This window comes from Drosophila nasuta, chromosome 2R, assembly GCF_023558535.2.
Source record: "Drosophila nasuta strain 15112-1781.00 chromosome 2R, ASM2355853v1, whole genome shotgun sequence".
NCBI classification, from domain to species: Eukaryota; Metazoa; Arthropoda; class Insecta; order Diptera; family Drosophilidae; genus Drosophila; species Drosophila nasuta.
In genome coordinates this window covers 22,032,050-22,047,266 of record NC_083456.1, presented here as the reverse complement: position 1 = coordinate 22,047,266, position 15,217 = coordinate 22,032,050, and the positions used below count along the sequence as shown (strand labels likewise).

General features: G+C 36.9%; 1 protein-coding gene across 1 annotated transcript; it reads right to left on the bottom strand.

The window, feature by feature from the left end:
* Positions 1 to 212: 212 nt before the first annotated feature.
* LOC132785069 (glucose transporter type 3) lies at positions 213 to 1,819 on the bottom strand. Its single transcript, XM_060791043.1, has one exon. The coding sequence runs from the start codon at positions 1,756 to 1,758 to the stop codon at positions 343 to 345; it is 1,416 nt and encodes a 471-aa protein (XP_060647026.1). The 5' UTR covers positions 1,759 to 1,819; the 3' UTR covers positions 213 to 342.
* Between the last annotated feature and the right edge of the window lie 13,398 nt (positions 1,820 to 15,217).

The window sequence follows — 15,217 nt, the reverse complement described above, 5'->3', positions numbered from 1 at the left end:
ACCCGCACCCGCAACGTGTGTGTATTTGCGTACGCATTTAATGGGCCATTAGTGCTATCAAATACGCATAAATATTTGCACTTGCCAGAAGTTCAGGCAGACAAACAGACAGACAGTCGGTGAGATACAGAGATACATATGTGCACTTGCAGCTAACCCTGAGTCCGTGTGTATTAGTCGAGGGACTCTGGGCTCAGTTCAATTATTTATAAACTCCAATTTATTGCTCCAGCATCAAATATACTTTAGCTCTGGCTTTGCAACTTTGTCGAGCATTACAGAAATAAGAATAATTACTACGATGCAATACATAAAATTGCTTAAATTTCTATTCAAAGTTTGTTACGATTCATCACTGGAATTGTATGACGTCCAACTAGCGTGCATTTTACTTTGAATCTCCGTAGCTGACAGACGCTTTGTTTCCGGCAGAAAGATGAGTATGAAAAGTATTGACAGCAATAAGATGACGACCAGAAACTCAAAGATGATGCACTCATAGTTGCGATAGAAAATCCATTGGATGACAAAGAAAACCGAGAGCCAACCGAACAGATTCGACATGGCACAGCCGTAAGGACGCACAGTGGGCAGAATGAGTTCCACATTGAGAAGACAAGCCAATGGTCCAAGGCCCATGGTATAAGCCACAACGAACAAATAGATTACAAACTTGGTTTGAAAATTGTTGCCAGACAATCGGAACCAACAGCAGAGATACAAAGAGCAGACGATTAAGATCAGCGTTGATACCATCAGAAGCGGACGTCGGCCAATGCGATCGACTAAGAGGAGACAAATCAAATGGCCAAGCACCATGGAGCAGCATAGCACCCATAGACAAGTCAGATAGTACTTCTTGTCGGCAAGTTCTTTTAGCAAATTGTCCATGTACATTAAGACGTTCAGTCCGCCACCCAAATAGTGTATTATCATCAACACGGTGCTTCGAATGATAATTGATACTCGAACTGAATACTTGAAGCTTTGCCACCAATCTTTAGTGGGATCCAACTCATTATCTACCAGGACAACCATGGTCTTAAGCTCATCATCAATATTATGCTGCTTGCCACGCAGCCAGATCAAGGCTGAACGAGCTTTCTTTGATTTGTGAACACTTGCATAGTAAAAAGGCGAATCGGGTATAATCCAGAGGAATCCAAACAGAAGAGCCAATACAAGATTAACTATGTGCACGGTCTGCATTCGAATGTGCTCCATCAATACGTGATTGTAGATGATGCCATAGAGAATGGCTCCATAGTATAAACTGCCAACCAAACCACGATATTTCCGCTGGCAAATCTCGTTGAGATAGATGGGCACCGCCTGACAAACAGCCGCACCACATATACCCTGTAAAAAGCGTGCCACATAGAGCATATAAACACTGTTAGCGAATATAAACAGAATCCAGGAGCATGTGTAGGGCACCACTTGGATGTACATCAGAGACTTGCAGCCTTGATATTTCATTAAAGCTCCCATCGGTAGACAGCAAACAAGAACTCCAAGTGGCAAGAAGGAGGAGATTAATTCCCATTGCTCTCTGGTTGGCTTAAACTTGTAGATATTATGCTTTAAGATTCGCCACTCGGCTGGATTACTCCAGCCAACACAGATGCCAAAACAAAATGCACAATAATTGCTTATGATTATGGCCAGATAGAGATTTCTAGTTTGAGCTGGAATTTCATGGCTTCGGGGATATCTGCTGGTACGTCGAACAACTGGCCTCAAAGCGGGCACCGACATAACTCTGAGAATAAAAATACAAAATTAAAAAACAAACAATAATTTTTTGAAAGAAACTCAATGGAATGCTTACAAGGAAAAAAATGAAAAATAATTTCTTAAATCACGATAATGTGACGTTAAAAATTAATCCAGAAGGCAAATTCTTAAATCAAGATCAAAACAATAATTCTAGATTGATTATAAATTCGAATTCAATAAAGCCAAGTCGTTAATCCTTAACCCATAATGGCAACGTTCTTAAGTTCAGATTGCTTAAAATAAAACAACATCTGGAATTCTTGTCTCATGTTTTGTTATTTAAAATCTAAGCATTATTAAAATCAATACCTTAAAATCTAGAATTTCTCTCTCTCTCTCTCTCTCTCTCTCTCTGTGGTGTATCATGACTTCAAAGTCAAATATTTACTATATAAGGATAAAATGTATATATTTCATTTCATTTCAATTAAACTCAGCCTGAATAATGTGCGTTTTTATTGCCATTTTTAACATTAACTTATTCGCAATGTTGGAGAAAATGAAAGAATGCGACTCAATTAGCGATCGATTGAAGTAACAAATTAATTTCATGACTGTTTACTCATTCATTTGTGTCGCTGCATATTCATACGAATTCGAATATACTCACTGCATTCGTACTTCGTAATTAATTTTCCACTCGAATTGAATTATACATTTAAATTTTTGTTTCGTTTATCGCTTGCATCGCCGGCAATCGAGCCGCATTCGTAATTAACGATCAAGGAACTCGACCCGAACATTTTAATCAACAGCGACAACCCTGCCGGGTTGCCTCTCGGTGCCAGGTTGCATCGCACATGGCGATGTCTTCCATTAATTTATGCCCTTACTCCTGCCCTTGGGCCCCACCTCTTGCCATGGAACATGGCGATCCATTCGAAGAAGAACCCAGCGGGCAGGTAAACAAAATGAGAAATTTATCAAATTTATTGCCGGGAATGAATTGAGATATAATTCAAAGAAATTACAAAGACGGCGTAGCGGCGCAGGCACACACACACAAAAAATGGTGGCTTAAAAAACCAATAAATAACTACGCAGAAACAAAAGCAGCCATCCTCTCTACGTCCTCTCTGGACACTCCAGCTCCTCCAGGCAACAACAAACACAGCAAATTCTGTTAATTCCCGACGCGTTCTTCTCTCTACCAATAGCAGTTGGCCGCGGTTGGCGGCTGCTGTTGTTGCTGCTGCTCAGAAGCGACTTCAACATCGAAGGCAACGGCGACGATTCACTCGGCGACCTCATGCTGAGCCCGTAATTAAAAGTCATAAACTATTTTTATGGTTACTCGTATATTTGTCGCTCAGCTGCGGCCACAAAATGTCAACTGTTTGTCCCTGGTCCGATTTGCATGCGTTGCCAGCGACTGCGACTGCGACTTTAACTGCGAGCGATGCTCGTGGGAAGCTGAGTCAGGTAATCGTAATGGGAAATTCAATTATTCAACAGCAGGTGATTCTAGGCAATAGGTTTTATTAATTACATAAGCCGATTACGAACCTTTAGCTAAGGAAGTAGATCGAAATGTTGCTGCAAAAATATCTGCGCAAACATAAGATGCTGGGACTATCGATAATAAAATATACATAAATATAAAGATATATATTTAAAATTATTGCCGAATTCCCAATAACTATTCTATTTTGTAAATAGATTGTATATTTATTTTATTATTAAGCAGAATCATTAATTTTTTATTATAAACTGAATTGTTTAAATAGCAAATCATGCATTCTGCGAATTACTGATTATCAATGCTCGAAGTTCCCCACAAAGCCTTTCTCCACATTTATCTCAATGAAACACACTGATGAAATCGTCATTAATTGAAATTAATCTGCAACTAAATCATTTTACAAAATGCAAATTAATATTTATGTGACTTGAGAGTTGTTGTTGATGTTGTCGCTGTCGCTGCTGCAGTTGAACATCCAGTTGCTGCGGTTGCAATTTGAGAGATGCATAAATTCATAAATGTGCCACATTCCATATGCGATTTTTTTCTATCTGCGATAATTTGTAATTAAGCCAAGCAACAAATATTTGAAAATAACTTCAGAGTCTTAAATTACAACGTTTAATTAAAATGTACTCAATGTTAGTGAAGTAAATATTGTTTGTGCATTTATTTTTAGAGACTAAAACTTATATTTGTTGAATCATGAATGCAATCACATGATAAAAACTTTGGTATAAGTGTGCTCAAATAAATCCATGGCTGATACACTCCAAATATACTCAACTGCCATAAGATGGTCATGTCCAATGCCAAAGAAGTAAAAAAAGCAAAAAAAAAAGGAAAATGAGAAAAATCAGTTCCAAGAAAACGGCAGAGCGAAACGAAGTCGCACTTTTGCAGCGCATGTGCATAACCAGCTGCCAGCAGCCAGTGAAAAGGATGGCAAGACGCCTTCGCTGAAGGTGAAACTTCAATGCCACTCGCTGCTGTTCGCTGGTAGCATCCAAGGACCTCGCCTTATCCTCGTCCTCGTCGTCGTTCTTGCCTCTATTGTCGTCGCAGTCGTTGTATTGATTTTAGTGGGGCATTTACGCGCGATTATCGTTTAGTCGGCGATGCCCGAAGTATTACGAGAATTGTTATGGCCACCGAAATAGCGCCAACTACACGATACCACGATGTTCTTTGCTCCTCCCTGCTGCTGTTTGCAACTTCTTCTGTTTCGTCTTCGAGTGTTGCTGCTCCTTCTAGCCTGCTGCTGCTGCTACTTCTGATGTTGTTGGCCAAGAAGTGCCACAGACAATCGCTGCCCCCTTAAAACTGCATTTCAAGTTGTTGCTTCTGGAAATTGACATCAAAGCACCGTCGGCATTTATCGAAAGGTCAACTTGAAAATAAATCCAATAATCCCATCATTATATTACATTCGTTAAGAGATATCAGATCTTAAGCTAAAATGAGACAAATACTCAATTACCATAAACTATTTAAGAAAAGTCGTTCTAAATTCTCAAAATACGTTGAATAATAATGATTGCCAATAATAATTTTAATTCCTACATTGATTTTAATTTACATGAGAGCTATTCTAACAAATAAATATTTGATAGCCACAACAAATGGATATTAGAACACTTGTTTTCATTTGAATTTATTAATAAGCTATACTTTCAAGTATAGTTGATAGCTAACTAGGAATCTTTAAGAACTTGATTTCAGTTGCAAATTCTAAAAAATATATAAGGTTTTTAATACTTATATAAATTTTAAAATATAATCGTATGACTCATTCCACAAAATATAGTTGGTAGTTGTATTATAACACAAGTTCAATCAATTATCACTATATATATTTCCATCTCTATGCCTTGAAGTCAGCTGATGATTCCTTAAAGTTGTTTTCTAAGCAAAAATGGTGTTACCCAAATCGATTATGGTAGAGCCGCCAAGGCAAACTTTTGACTACAATGAGCTAACACAATACTAAGGAGAAATTGCAATGACAACCTCGCAGATGAAGGGACCAAGTAAAAACACGAAGATAAGCGAGCCAAGGGACGTGCAACAACAACAAGAAAAACAACAAGAATAACTTGCAAGTGGAAAGGATGCAGGAAAATTGCTTTCATATTTCAGGTGATAATGGTTTCCTTATGTGAATTTACAAAACATTAAAGCTTCTGTGTGCGGGGTACACATAATTTCCCCAAAAAAGCAATTCACGTTAATGGCGCAAAAATCCCAAAGGGATAAGACGGCGAGTGATGCGCCAAAAAAAAAGAAGAAAAAAATGAAACGAAAAAGGCAATACACAAAAAGTGGAAGAAAAACGTTTGACTTTTTCCTCCACACCAAAACGATGGCAAAAGGACATCCGAAGATACGAACGCGAGCGATACGCGATGTGGAGCCTCCGCTGCCTGGTTGTTTATTATAATGGCCGCTTCACCGGCGCCGCCGCAAGACCCTTTAGCCCCGCCCTGCTCCGCCCCCCCAATCCATAGCGGAATATAGAAGATTGAGAACCAGGCTGAGACTGCGCAAATACCGTAACGATATGCGCAGGGGCAGGCAAAGTGGGGCCGGACCAGGTAGTTGAAGCTGCTGGTTCGTGACTCGGATTCGGATTCGATTTTCCTCTATAGGTCTTGTGGGAAATTTCAAGAATGTAGCTTGCTCATGTTTTAATATTTAGTTTTCTTCTTCTTCTTATTTTTTGCGTCTCACTTTTTTGCTTACTTTTTTACTCTTCGCAAATGGTACTTAGAATAGATATATTGGACTTCGTGCTGCGTCCTGTGCTCGGGATAAGAAGGTCACAGGCGGCACATGCATTTCAATTTTGTACCTGTTTTTGGCTTTTTTTTACTTGCCTACAAATTGATGTGCAAGGTTCGCAGGTGAAGTAAATTGCCGTGAATTATGATATTCCATGAGTTGCTTTATGTTTTTTATTGCTTGCACAATTAACCTTGGTCGCAATTTCACTAGACTCATTTTATATAATAACTGCAGAAAAAGTATCCCATAAAAATTGTCCTTGAAATATTTATTTTAATATTTCATTATGAAAAGAATTATGTTCAATGAGTATTTAAATTAGCCTAAAGGCCTTAATAGGCCTCATCGAATTGGAATAACGAACTGTATTCGTTATTTGAATAATATAATATAATAATATGAATAATAATAATAATAAGGAGAAAGTTGAAGAACTATTTATACACATAAAATTCCATGACAAATTGAGGGTTAAACATTTGAATTCGAGCATTATCAAAAATTTATTATTTAACATTTAATGAAAAACATTCTTAATACAAAATAAAAATTGAATCCCAAATTTTTCTTTTTGAATTAAACTAATACTTTTGTACATACATTGATATGAATTATAATATGAGGTTTAAAGAACGAAATATGAAAATAAAGTAGGATACAAAGCTCTCATGAAAATGAATTATTATTTGACTAAAGTTTAAGAAATAATTACAATGGTTGTTCTTGACAAATAAACATTAATGTTTTAAATACAAATATTATAAATGAAAAAATTGAAAATATATAATAAAAATTAAATTTCAAACTTCGCTCAATAAATTTTATATACAATCTGTTTTCATTAGTGAACATAATAATAACTTATAATTTACTTTAGATATTATAAAACTTTAATATAAAGTGGTGGCACCTCTAATAGAGGAGTCGGATAATTTGGCACACCGGATAGAGAACACGTGCAGGTTACCTAGCGACATCCTGTTGCATACAAAGTGGCTTGGTGTGCTTAATCCGAGAGCATTCAAATGTTTATCTTTCAATGTGAGGCATCATTAAGCTTAAGCGAAACGTTTTCAGAATTTTTAACGACTTAAAGGCGGCCAAAATTAGGCGAAAGCAGCCGGTAGAAGCAGAAAGTAACAGCTGCAAAAAATTAAATGCAAATTAGAAAAACTCTCAAAAAATACAATCGCATTAGTCTCAGATGTGAGAAATGTGATATAGGAATAAGAGTATTCCTATCTACCCACACTGACACACACACACACACCGACACCCACAGATACAATCTTTGTTTTTGTGAGCAAAGTAATTTTTCTTGAGCCCCCCCTACCCCGACCCCTTGGCAACCCCCCAACCGCTGGCATACGAAAGCAATTTAGTAAGCTGTAGCCTGCCAAGTCTGAGGCAGAGGCTGAGACTGAGGCCAAGTGGCGGCACGGGAAATGGAAAAGCAAACCCAATTTCCTTCCTTGGGAGCCAGCTCGGCCAAATGGAATCTGCTGCTGAGGCATGCTACTTGCTGCTTGCCACTTGCTACGTGCAACCCACCACCACCACCACCACCCCACCCAAAAACACTCGCCCCCAACCCCAAAGCAACTCTGGCATAAGACCAAGAAACGCGCGCGTCTTCGCAATAAATCTTCTTTACGAGCGCACACTCTGGCAACAATGGCCGTGCTCACCCTCATCCTCATCCTGCTGGCCTTAACATTCGCAGCAGCGTCAGCTTCACCCAGACCACCCAATGCCAAGTTCTGGGAAGGGGAAAATGAACCTAAGCAAACTATTCGAATGGCATTTCGGGGCAGAGGAAGAACCGAAGATGCTATTGCTGGCAGTGCTGCTCCTTCTCTGGCTGCTTCTACTGCTGCTGCTGATGATGAAGAAGAAACAGTTGGCAGCCCAAGGAGCTGAGCGCAGCCAAAGAAATGCGGCAAAGCAAACAAATGGCAGTGGCCATAGCTTGGCTGCTTTAGGGGTGGGTTATGTGAGCAGAGCAGAGCTGAGCAGTCAGCCATGTTGCTCTCGTCTCTCTGCTCTCGTCGCTCGCATTTGCTGTTATTCCACTCAGGAATTCCGCACAGCGTCTTCCACCCCCGGAACAGCTTCCTTCCGGCTGCCTTTGCCTTTGCCGTCGCCTTGCGGCAGCTGTCTGAATGCGGACGCACGAAATGGAAAAAAATGGCATTTAAGAAAAGCGAAACGAGAAAAATAAGGAGCTAAACGACTTTGGAAATTCCATTTGAGCAAACAACAGGCAACACCTCCCTTTTCTCTCCCCTTTCTCCTTCTGCCCTTTCTCCACTCAAGTTAAACGCAAAAGTTTGAGTTGGATTTGGCATCGTTTGTACCTCGAACAAGTTGTGCTCTACACGTTTCCACTAAATACTCTATATCTGGGCATATATATAGCAGTCGAGGATGCATTCACAATTGTCATATAACTTCTGGCTGCCATGTGAACATGCACCAAGTTGTCACTTGGCATTAAACACCCACAGCAACTGCATCTCCCACACTTATGTCTACTTATGTATTTCAATGGGCAACGAGGAAAGAGCACACATAATGCAAATGGCGAAGAAGAGTCGAGCCAACAGCATCCGATCCAATATTTGCGCCAATAAATAAATTTAATGTACAAACTCCGGGCATGCGAGAGAATATTAAAAACGAAAATTATATTCTACCCAGAAGGCAGTCAGCCCCGCACACACATACACACACATATACATATTCATGCAACTCACCCTCCGTGTATGTGTGTGTGTGTGTGCAATGCACATTTGCATAAATATAATTATGAAACGGAAAATTTAAAATTGCATTCACAAAAAAAACAAACTGAAGCTGAAGCAGTCATATTCATGTGGAAATTGAAATTATTATGCTAAAGACCCCAGAACTCATGCATCTATACATATATAGTACTCCCGACGCGAAATGTTCTTATTGAAATTCATTGCAGAGCTACAAAACACAGTTGCAGCTTCTCGTCTTCAATCATTTATATTGTAATGAGCATTTATACCCTTTTAGTTAATGTATTAAACATGTGCTTACTTATACAATTTTTAAAAGTAAGAACAATAATTAAATTCAGTCAACTTTTTTTTCTATATCTTGCTTAAATTAATATTGCATATGTTTAATCTTGCCTTACACATTTAGAAACAAAACAAAGAAATGTCTACTCATTTTGTATAGTCTACGAAATTTTCTTATATTTCAATTAATTTTCAATGAAGAAATCTTATGAATAGTAGTATAAAGAAAAGGAATTTGAAAAGAACTTCCGTGAAAATGTATTCCTTGCATAATTTATTCTAACTCTATTTAATATCTCTATATTCATTTTCAGATTTTTCCATTCTTGAAACAAGATTATAATATTGAATTTCAAGATTGAGCCATCTAGAATTTTCGTATAATTTTAATTTTGATTTAAGAATAAACCTTCTTGGTTTAATTTTAACATGATTAAAAGATTTCATTACAAATTTTAGCACGATTTGTCTTTCTTTGTATTGTAAAATTATTGTATTGTCTTTTGATCTTGATTTATGAATTTGTTTTTAATTCAATTATGACTATCATAAGTTTTTGGTTCGATTTTAATATCATTTAATCATGATTCAATAATTTGTTCTTAATTTTTTGGTTTATTCGTTATTAAACTTTTGTTTAATAAGTTAAATTCAAACAAATGTTTTTAAGAAAAGATTATGCTAGATATACTCATTTTAATAGCCAGATAGCAGTTTAACAAAGAAATTCAAGTTGAAATTGCTCGTATAATGTTTTTTATACAAAACTTACAATTTATGATGACATTATAACATACTCATATGAGTACACTCATATTATATTCACATATGCTGCAGTGCACCCTCTTCACTCCCCGCGTTTCTTCAATAAAGTGAACGTACAACAATTGGTTGTCTTCTAAATGGAATTGGAAGTGTATATAACGCATTTTGCAATCGAAACACGTATCGTTCATGTTTGGTGATTATAAAGTTTTAATGAATACGCAACACATCAACCCCAACCCCAACCCCAACCCCAACCCCATCTCCAAACTCCACATCGATGGCAATATTGTGTTGGATGCACGTTGCTGTTGCCTTGTATCAATTCCCCAACTGGAGAGATGTGTTCGCACAACAACTGCAGCGGCATTTTATTTTTACAACGACATCGCACAAAGCTCTCTCTTTCTCACTCTGTGCTGTGCATGTGCCAGGCAGGATATTAACACGTACACATGTGTAGCATCGCAACGCATCGCATCGCAGGACGAGTGTCCTTATGTCCTCGTGTCCTCCGAACAATGCATAAATATGAATGACTACGAGCAGAAATGGCGAATTGAACCCCTTTTTCGTCGCCTTACATGTCTTTCTTCTTCCTCCTTAAACTCATTCAATTGGCTTGCTTGTCGTGTTCTTACGGGTTCGACCTTTACAGCCGTATTCCATATATCCGACGTATTGTGTTCCAAGCAGCACAGCAAAGGAGCAAACGTGCGCGGGATTGCCATTTGGGATCGTTAAGACGCACGCTTTGTCTTCAAAAATTCTCATTTATATGTTTAATATTTGCAGAACATGCAAAATATTCAAGGGCCCTCCTCCATTCCTTAACATGCGCGAAATTAAAAAGAGTTCTGCTGGGCTTAAAGCAACAACTTTTATTATGCATTCAATCAGTGAATTTATGTATTTGTTTATTCTGAAAAATGCGTTCAATTAATATGTTATTAAAAGCAACTGAGGAATTTTATTCCTTCAGTAAATGGAACATGTTTGCAGTAACAGGAAGAATATTATAATTGAAAAATCTGAAATTAAGGTTTCTCAACTAATTTACATTTCAGAATTTCTTTTAGGAGAAATTTAAGGTATCCTCAAAATATAAAAGATGTTTATAATTATTTTTATTTATAATATTTCAATTCGTTGACTGTTAATTATTTGGCAACTTAATAATATATACATAAGTTTGTAAAAATAAAGAATAAAGATTAAAGAAATTCCTATTTAATCACATTTTTCTAGCGAGGATTCTCGTGGGGAGATCTTGCAATGGGATGATAATCTCTATCAAATAAGTTGATCCAATCAACAAAAATACAATTGTTTAAAAATGCATATGAGTAATTTTCAGTCTAAAGTGAAAAAAAACATATACCAAAACATTTTTTTTACTTTGAGTAAACATGAATCTAATAGTTCATTCTTAGTAATTTAATTAGAGCTAGGGATTAGGAATTTTGGAATTATTTTTCTGTTTTAAGATAATAGCAAATAAAATAATAAGCAAATTCTTACGCAAACCAAAAAATGTTTATATTTTATAGTTAAACAAAAACTTTTATAAAATCAATCTTACCTCAAAATATCATGTTTATACAGAATAGCTCTGCATAAGGAAATAAAGGAAAGGAATAAACTTTATATATTTTTAAAATTGTTTCAATTTATGTTGTTTTTTTTTCACTGTAAATAGTGAGATAAATTTCGCCAGAAAGTCACCCATATAATATTGTTTGGTCTTTTTGACTGAAAAACTCATTGAATGATTTAAGTCAATGTATTTTCCTATTCTCATACATTTCTCGTATATCCTAAGGTTCAATTTATACAATCTTTATTTACTTTATATTTATTATGTGCTGCTGACATAATTAATTTTCTGTTTATTATTTCTGATTTGTTTAAGTTGCCCAGTTAGGTAACAGTGCACCTATCTTTGTTATCTTTTCGTTATTATTTAAATAAAAAAAAAAAATTTCTATTCTATTCCTAAGCTAACTATCTTATAGGATGCATTAAAGTTAATATGAAAGGTATTTAAGTCTAAAGCTTCTGCTAAAATATATAGTTATGTATAAATGACACTGCATAATATAATTGGGCTGAGAGTAGTGTTCTCACTGTGTGCTTTAAATATAATACTTACAGTAGATATGACATATACAATATATTGTGCTACTCGCGTACAATTACGCTGTAGTTAATTAATTTAAATGTCAACTTCATAACAATCGCATCCAACGCGCTGGAGTTGTTCGTGTAGCAGTCCACTTACCGGTGTTACCTGTTCGCTGCACACTAATGAACACAGGCAACAAAAACAACGCTGACAAGTTGCAATGTTGAAAATTAATTACGCTGCGGATTGGTTGGCATGTTACCAGTTAATTATGACCTTTTTCGCCTCTGAGTGTGCCGCGACTGTTGGCGACGATGATGACGACGACGACGACGACGTGGACGACAACAAATGGAAGTTATGGCCGAATTCAGCATTGGTATTGGTCCATGACGGGTTCAAAACCCAAGCAAACATGGCCAACAAAGGCGGAGGAGTGGCCCAAAACGAGTTTCTTTGTCTTTGTCTCTGTCTCCGTCTCCGTCTCCGCAGCACTCCCCATCGAGCCAACAAAAAGTCATAAATCCAATCAACGTTCCTTTTAATGGCGTTTTTCTTCATGAAACCATTTCATTTCTTCTTCTGTTGTTTTCTTTTTCGCTCTGTTCTTCGTTTTGCGGTTGCTGCTGCTATTAATGTTGTTTTTATCTTAATTGAGCGACGGACCACACGTGAGTCAAAATTCATATTCATTTTAGTGTACTATGGGGTAGATTCTTATAGAGTCTATTAAGAAGTAAGTGATGATTGACTATTATAATTTGTTAAAAATACATTAATCTACATGATTTATGTGAATTATTTGGCGAATTTACTGTGAGTACTAAAATAAAACTATTTTTTATTTATCTATTACATTTTTGGTTATATGAAAAAATTCTTAATTTGCCAAAGATGATGACGAGTATCTAAAGAAAAGTGTTTGTTTATTATGATTATTACTTACCAATTATTAGTATACTTACCAAAGATCGTGATAACATATCTGCGATGTTAGTTAATTATAAATACAATCAAATCTATCATTAAACCAATTATCATATTTATTAGCAATCAATTTTTAGGTACAGTTGAAATATATTAAATTTCCTCTGATTTGTTTTTCCTATGCAGTGCCGTTAAAAAATGTTCCATCATATCATAATTAACCAAGCCTTTTTAGAAAGTGAATTCAGTTGTGGACTATTTGAGGCTTTAATTCGTTTTGGAATTGCACATTTGCCAGGACATTAAAATGCCACCAAAAAAGAATCAACACGACATTTCCACGATATGATAGCAAGTGTGTGTTTGTGTGTGTGGTGTGTTTGCCAAACTAGCGAGTGTCCTTGCAGAGAAAACCAACCGACTGGATCTTGATTAGAATTCTTAAATATTTATAAAAACAACAACGGCATGGCCCATTGGGCACAACAAAAGCAAACAGGTAGATTCACAGTCGGAGTCGCATTCGCATTTCCAGCTAGCATCCGAACTACTTTTGACTCCATTCCCTGCATCCCCACTTCCTCCACCTTCCCATCTCTTTCCTGTTGCTTTTGTGCAGCGGCACGCCCAAATGAGATCCGCCTGTGGGCGTATGAAATTTACATAGAACGCAAATAAATGAAACAACAGTTAGCCGTGCACGAATCGGGTTATGAAATTAACATTTGGAGCCCGAGCAGGGTTCAATTTAAGCTAAGGCTACGACTGACAGACGTCGGTTTCTCTCTCCCTCTCCCTCACTCTCTCTATCTTTCTCGCCTTTCTCTACATCCCTGAGCGTGCTGAGCCAGCAGTTGCCAGTTGGCCGCAACTAAAAATGCGAAAAGTCGACAAAAAGTCTAAAAAGTTTTTCGGTATCCCCGGTGCCGAGCGGCGGTGCGGAGCTGATGCCAAACGAAATGAAATTTTCAGTTGAGTTGCCAGCATCGCATGTCTCCTTGGTCCCCCCTTTGCATGGGCTGGGGTGTGGTTGGTGTGGGGCAAGCTGCTGACTTGCCGTTGCTAGTGCAACACGAAAGTTGGCATCCAAGCAGAAACTGTGGAACGTTCGCATTGGCAGCAGAAGCAGCAGCAGCATCAGCGGGAGCAACAACAACGACAAGGACACAGTCGACACATTTAACGATTATTGCCGGCCATTAAAAATAACAAGCAAAAGTTTTGCGCATAAAGCCGCTTCGGGGATTCATTCAACGAATCCAAAAGGCGAGCAAAACTCTTTCGCCGAATCCTTTCTCAATTGCAATTGTTGATCCTTTTGCCACTGTGAGGTATTCCGTTTGTATCGTTCTCGCACTTCGCAGTTTGCAATCAAATCGCCAAAGTTTAAACTTAATTCAAGTACTCTAAACATTTCTTCGATTTGCATCGCCAAATTTGTTATCTCGAGACTCAAATGTATCTATCTTTCATTCCTTTGAACACGTGGAAGCGACAGTATGTAATTTCCATCTTTCCCATACATTTAATTTACAACGAACATCTTTAAACACATGTCTTTGGGAATAAAGCCATCTAAACATTTCCAATATTTAAATTTATTTTCAATAAAATATTTTAACTATTATTAATCATAAGTTAGTAATTCTTAACTAACAAATTTAAAATACGCGCCAATGCTGTTGGAAAAAAACTGACTGATATAAATCTGTAGCATAGAGCTTATTGTCACAATGTTGACATCAAGGGAGTTTCACCAACCAAAGAATTCATTTATCTGCATTTAATCATTCATTAGATTGATCTTTTCCTATATTTTATGATTTACAAACTAACTGCTATAAGACAAAATGTTATGGATTTGTTAGACGGTTGATTACAAAAGCTGATCAAAAGTTTTGCAAATCAAATGTTATTATATTTCGGGTTTTGATTTTGGCGCTCATAGTACGTCAACCCGTGAATGGCAAATTTAATATGGTAAAAAACTTACTCCTTACTCCACCGGCTAACAGAATTTTTATAACATAAAGTAAGTGTAGGCAGAAAACTAGTAATGTTTTTGTCCCAAAAACTTATCAATTCATAATTTAATAAATTTGGATACTCAAATATTTTTTCCTTATGAATATAATTTCTGTTAACAGTTTTAGAAGGACTGGAATGTGCTCGTTGCATACTTTTTGGATGAGTTAACAGTACTTCTTAACATAACTGCTCCTCTCTTAACATTACTAATAGAAAAGTATGTCAGCTGTTCACACTTCATATGGTATATTTGTGAATGTTCATAATTGGTGGCATTTAAGAAATTTTTACTTA

Bases quoted from the DNA above. Each gene is read 5' to 3' on its own strand.
- LOC132785069 (XM_060791043.1), bottom strand. From the start codon at position 1,758: ATGTCGGTGCCCGCTTTGAGGCCAGTTGTTCGACGTACCAGCAGATAT.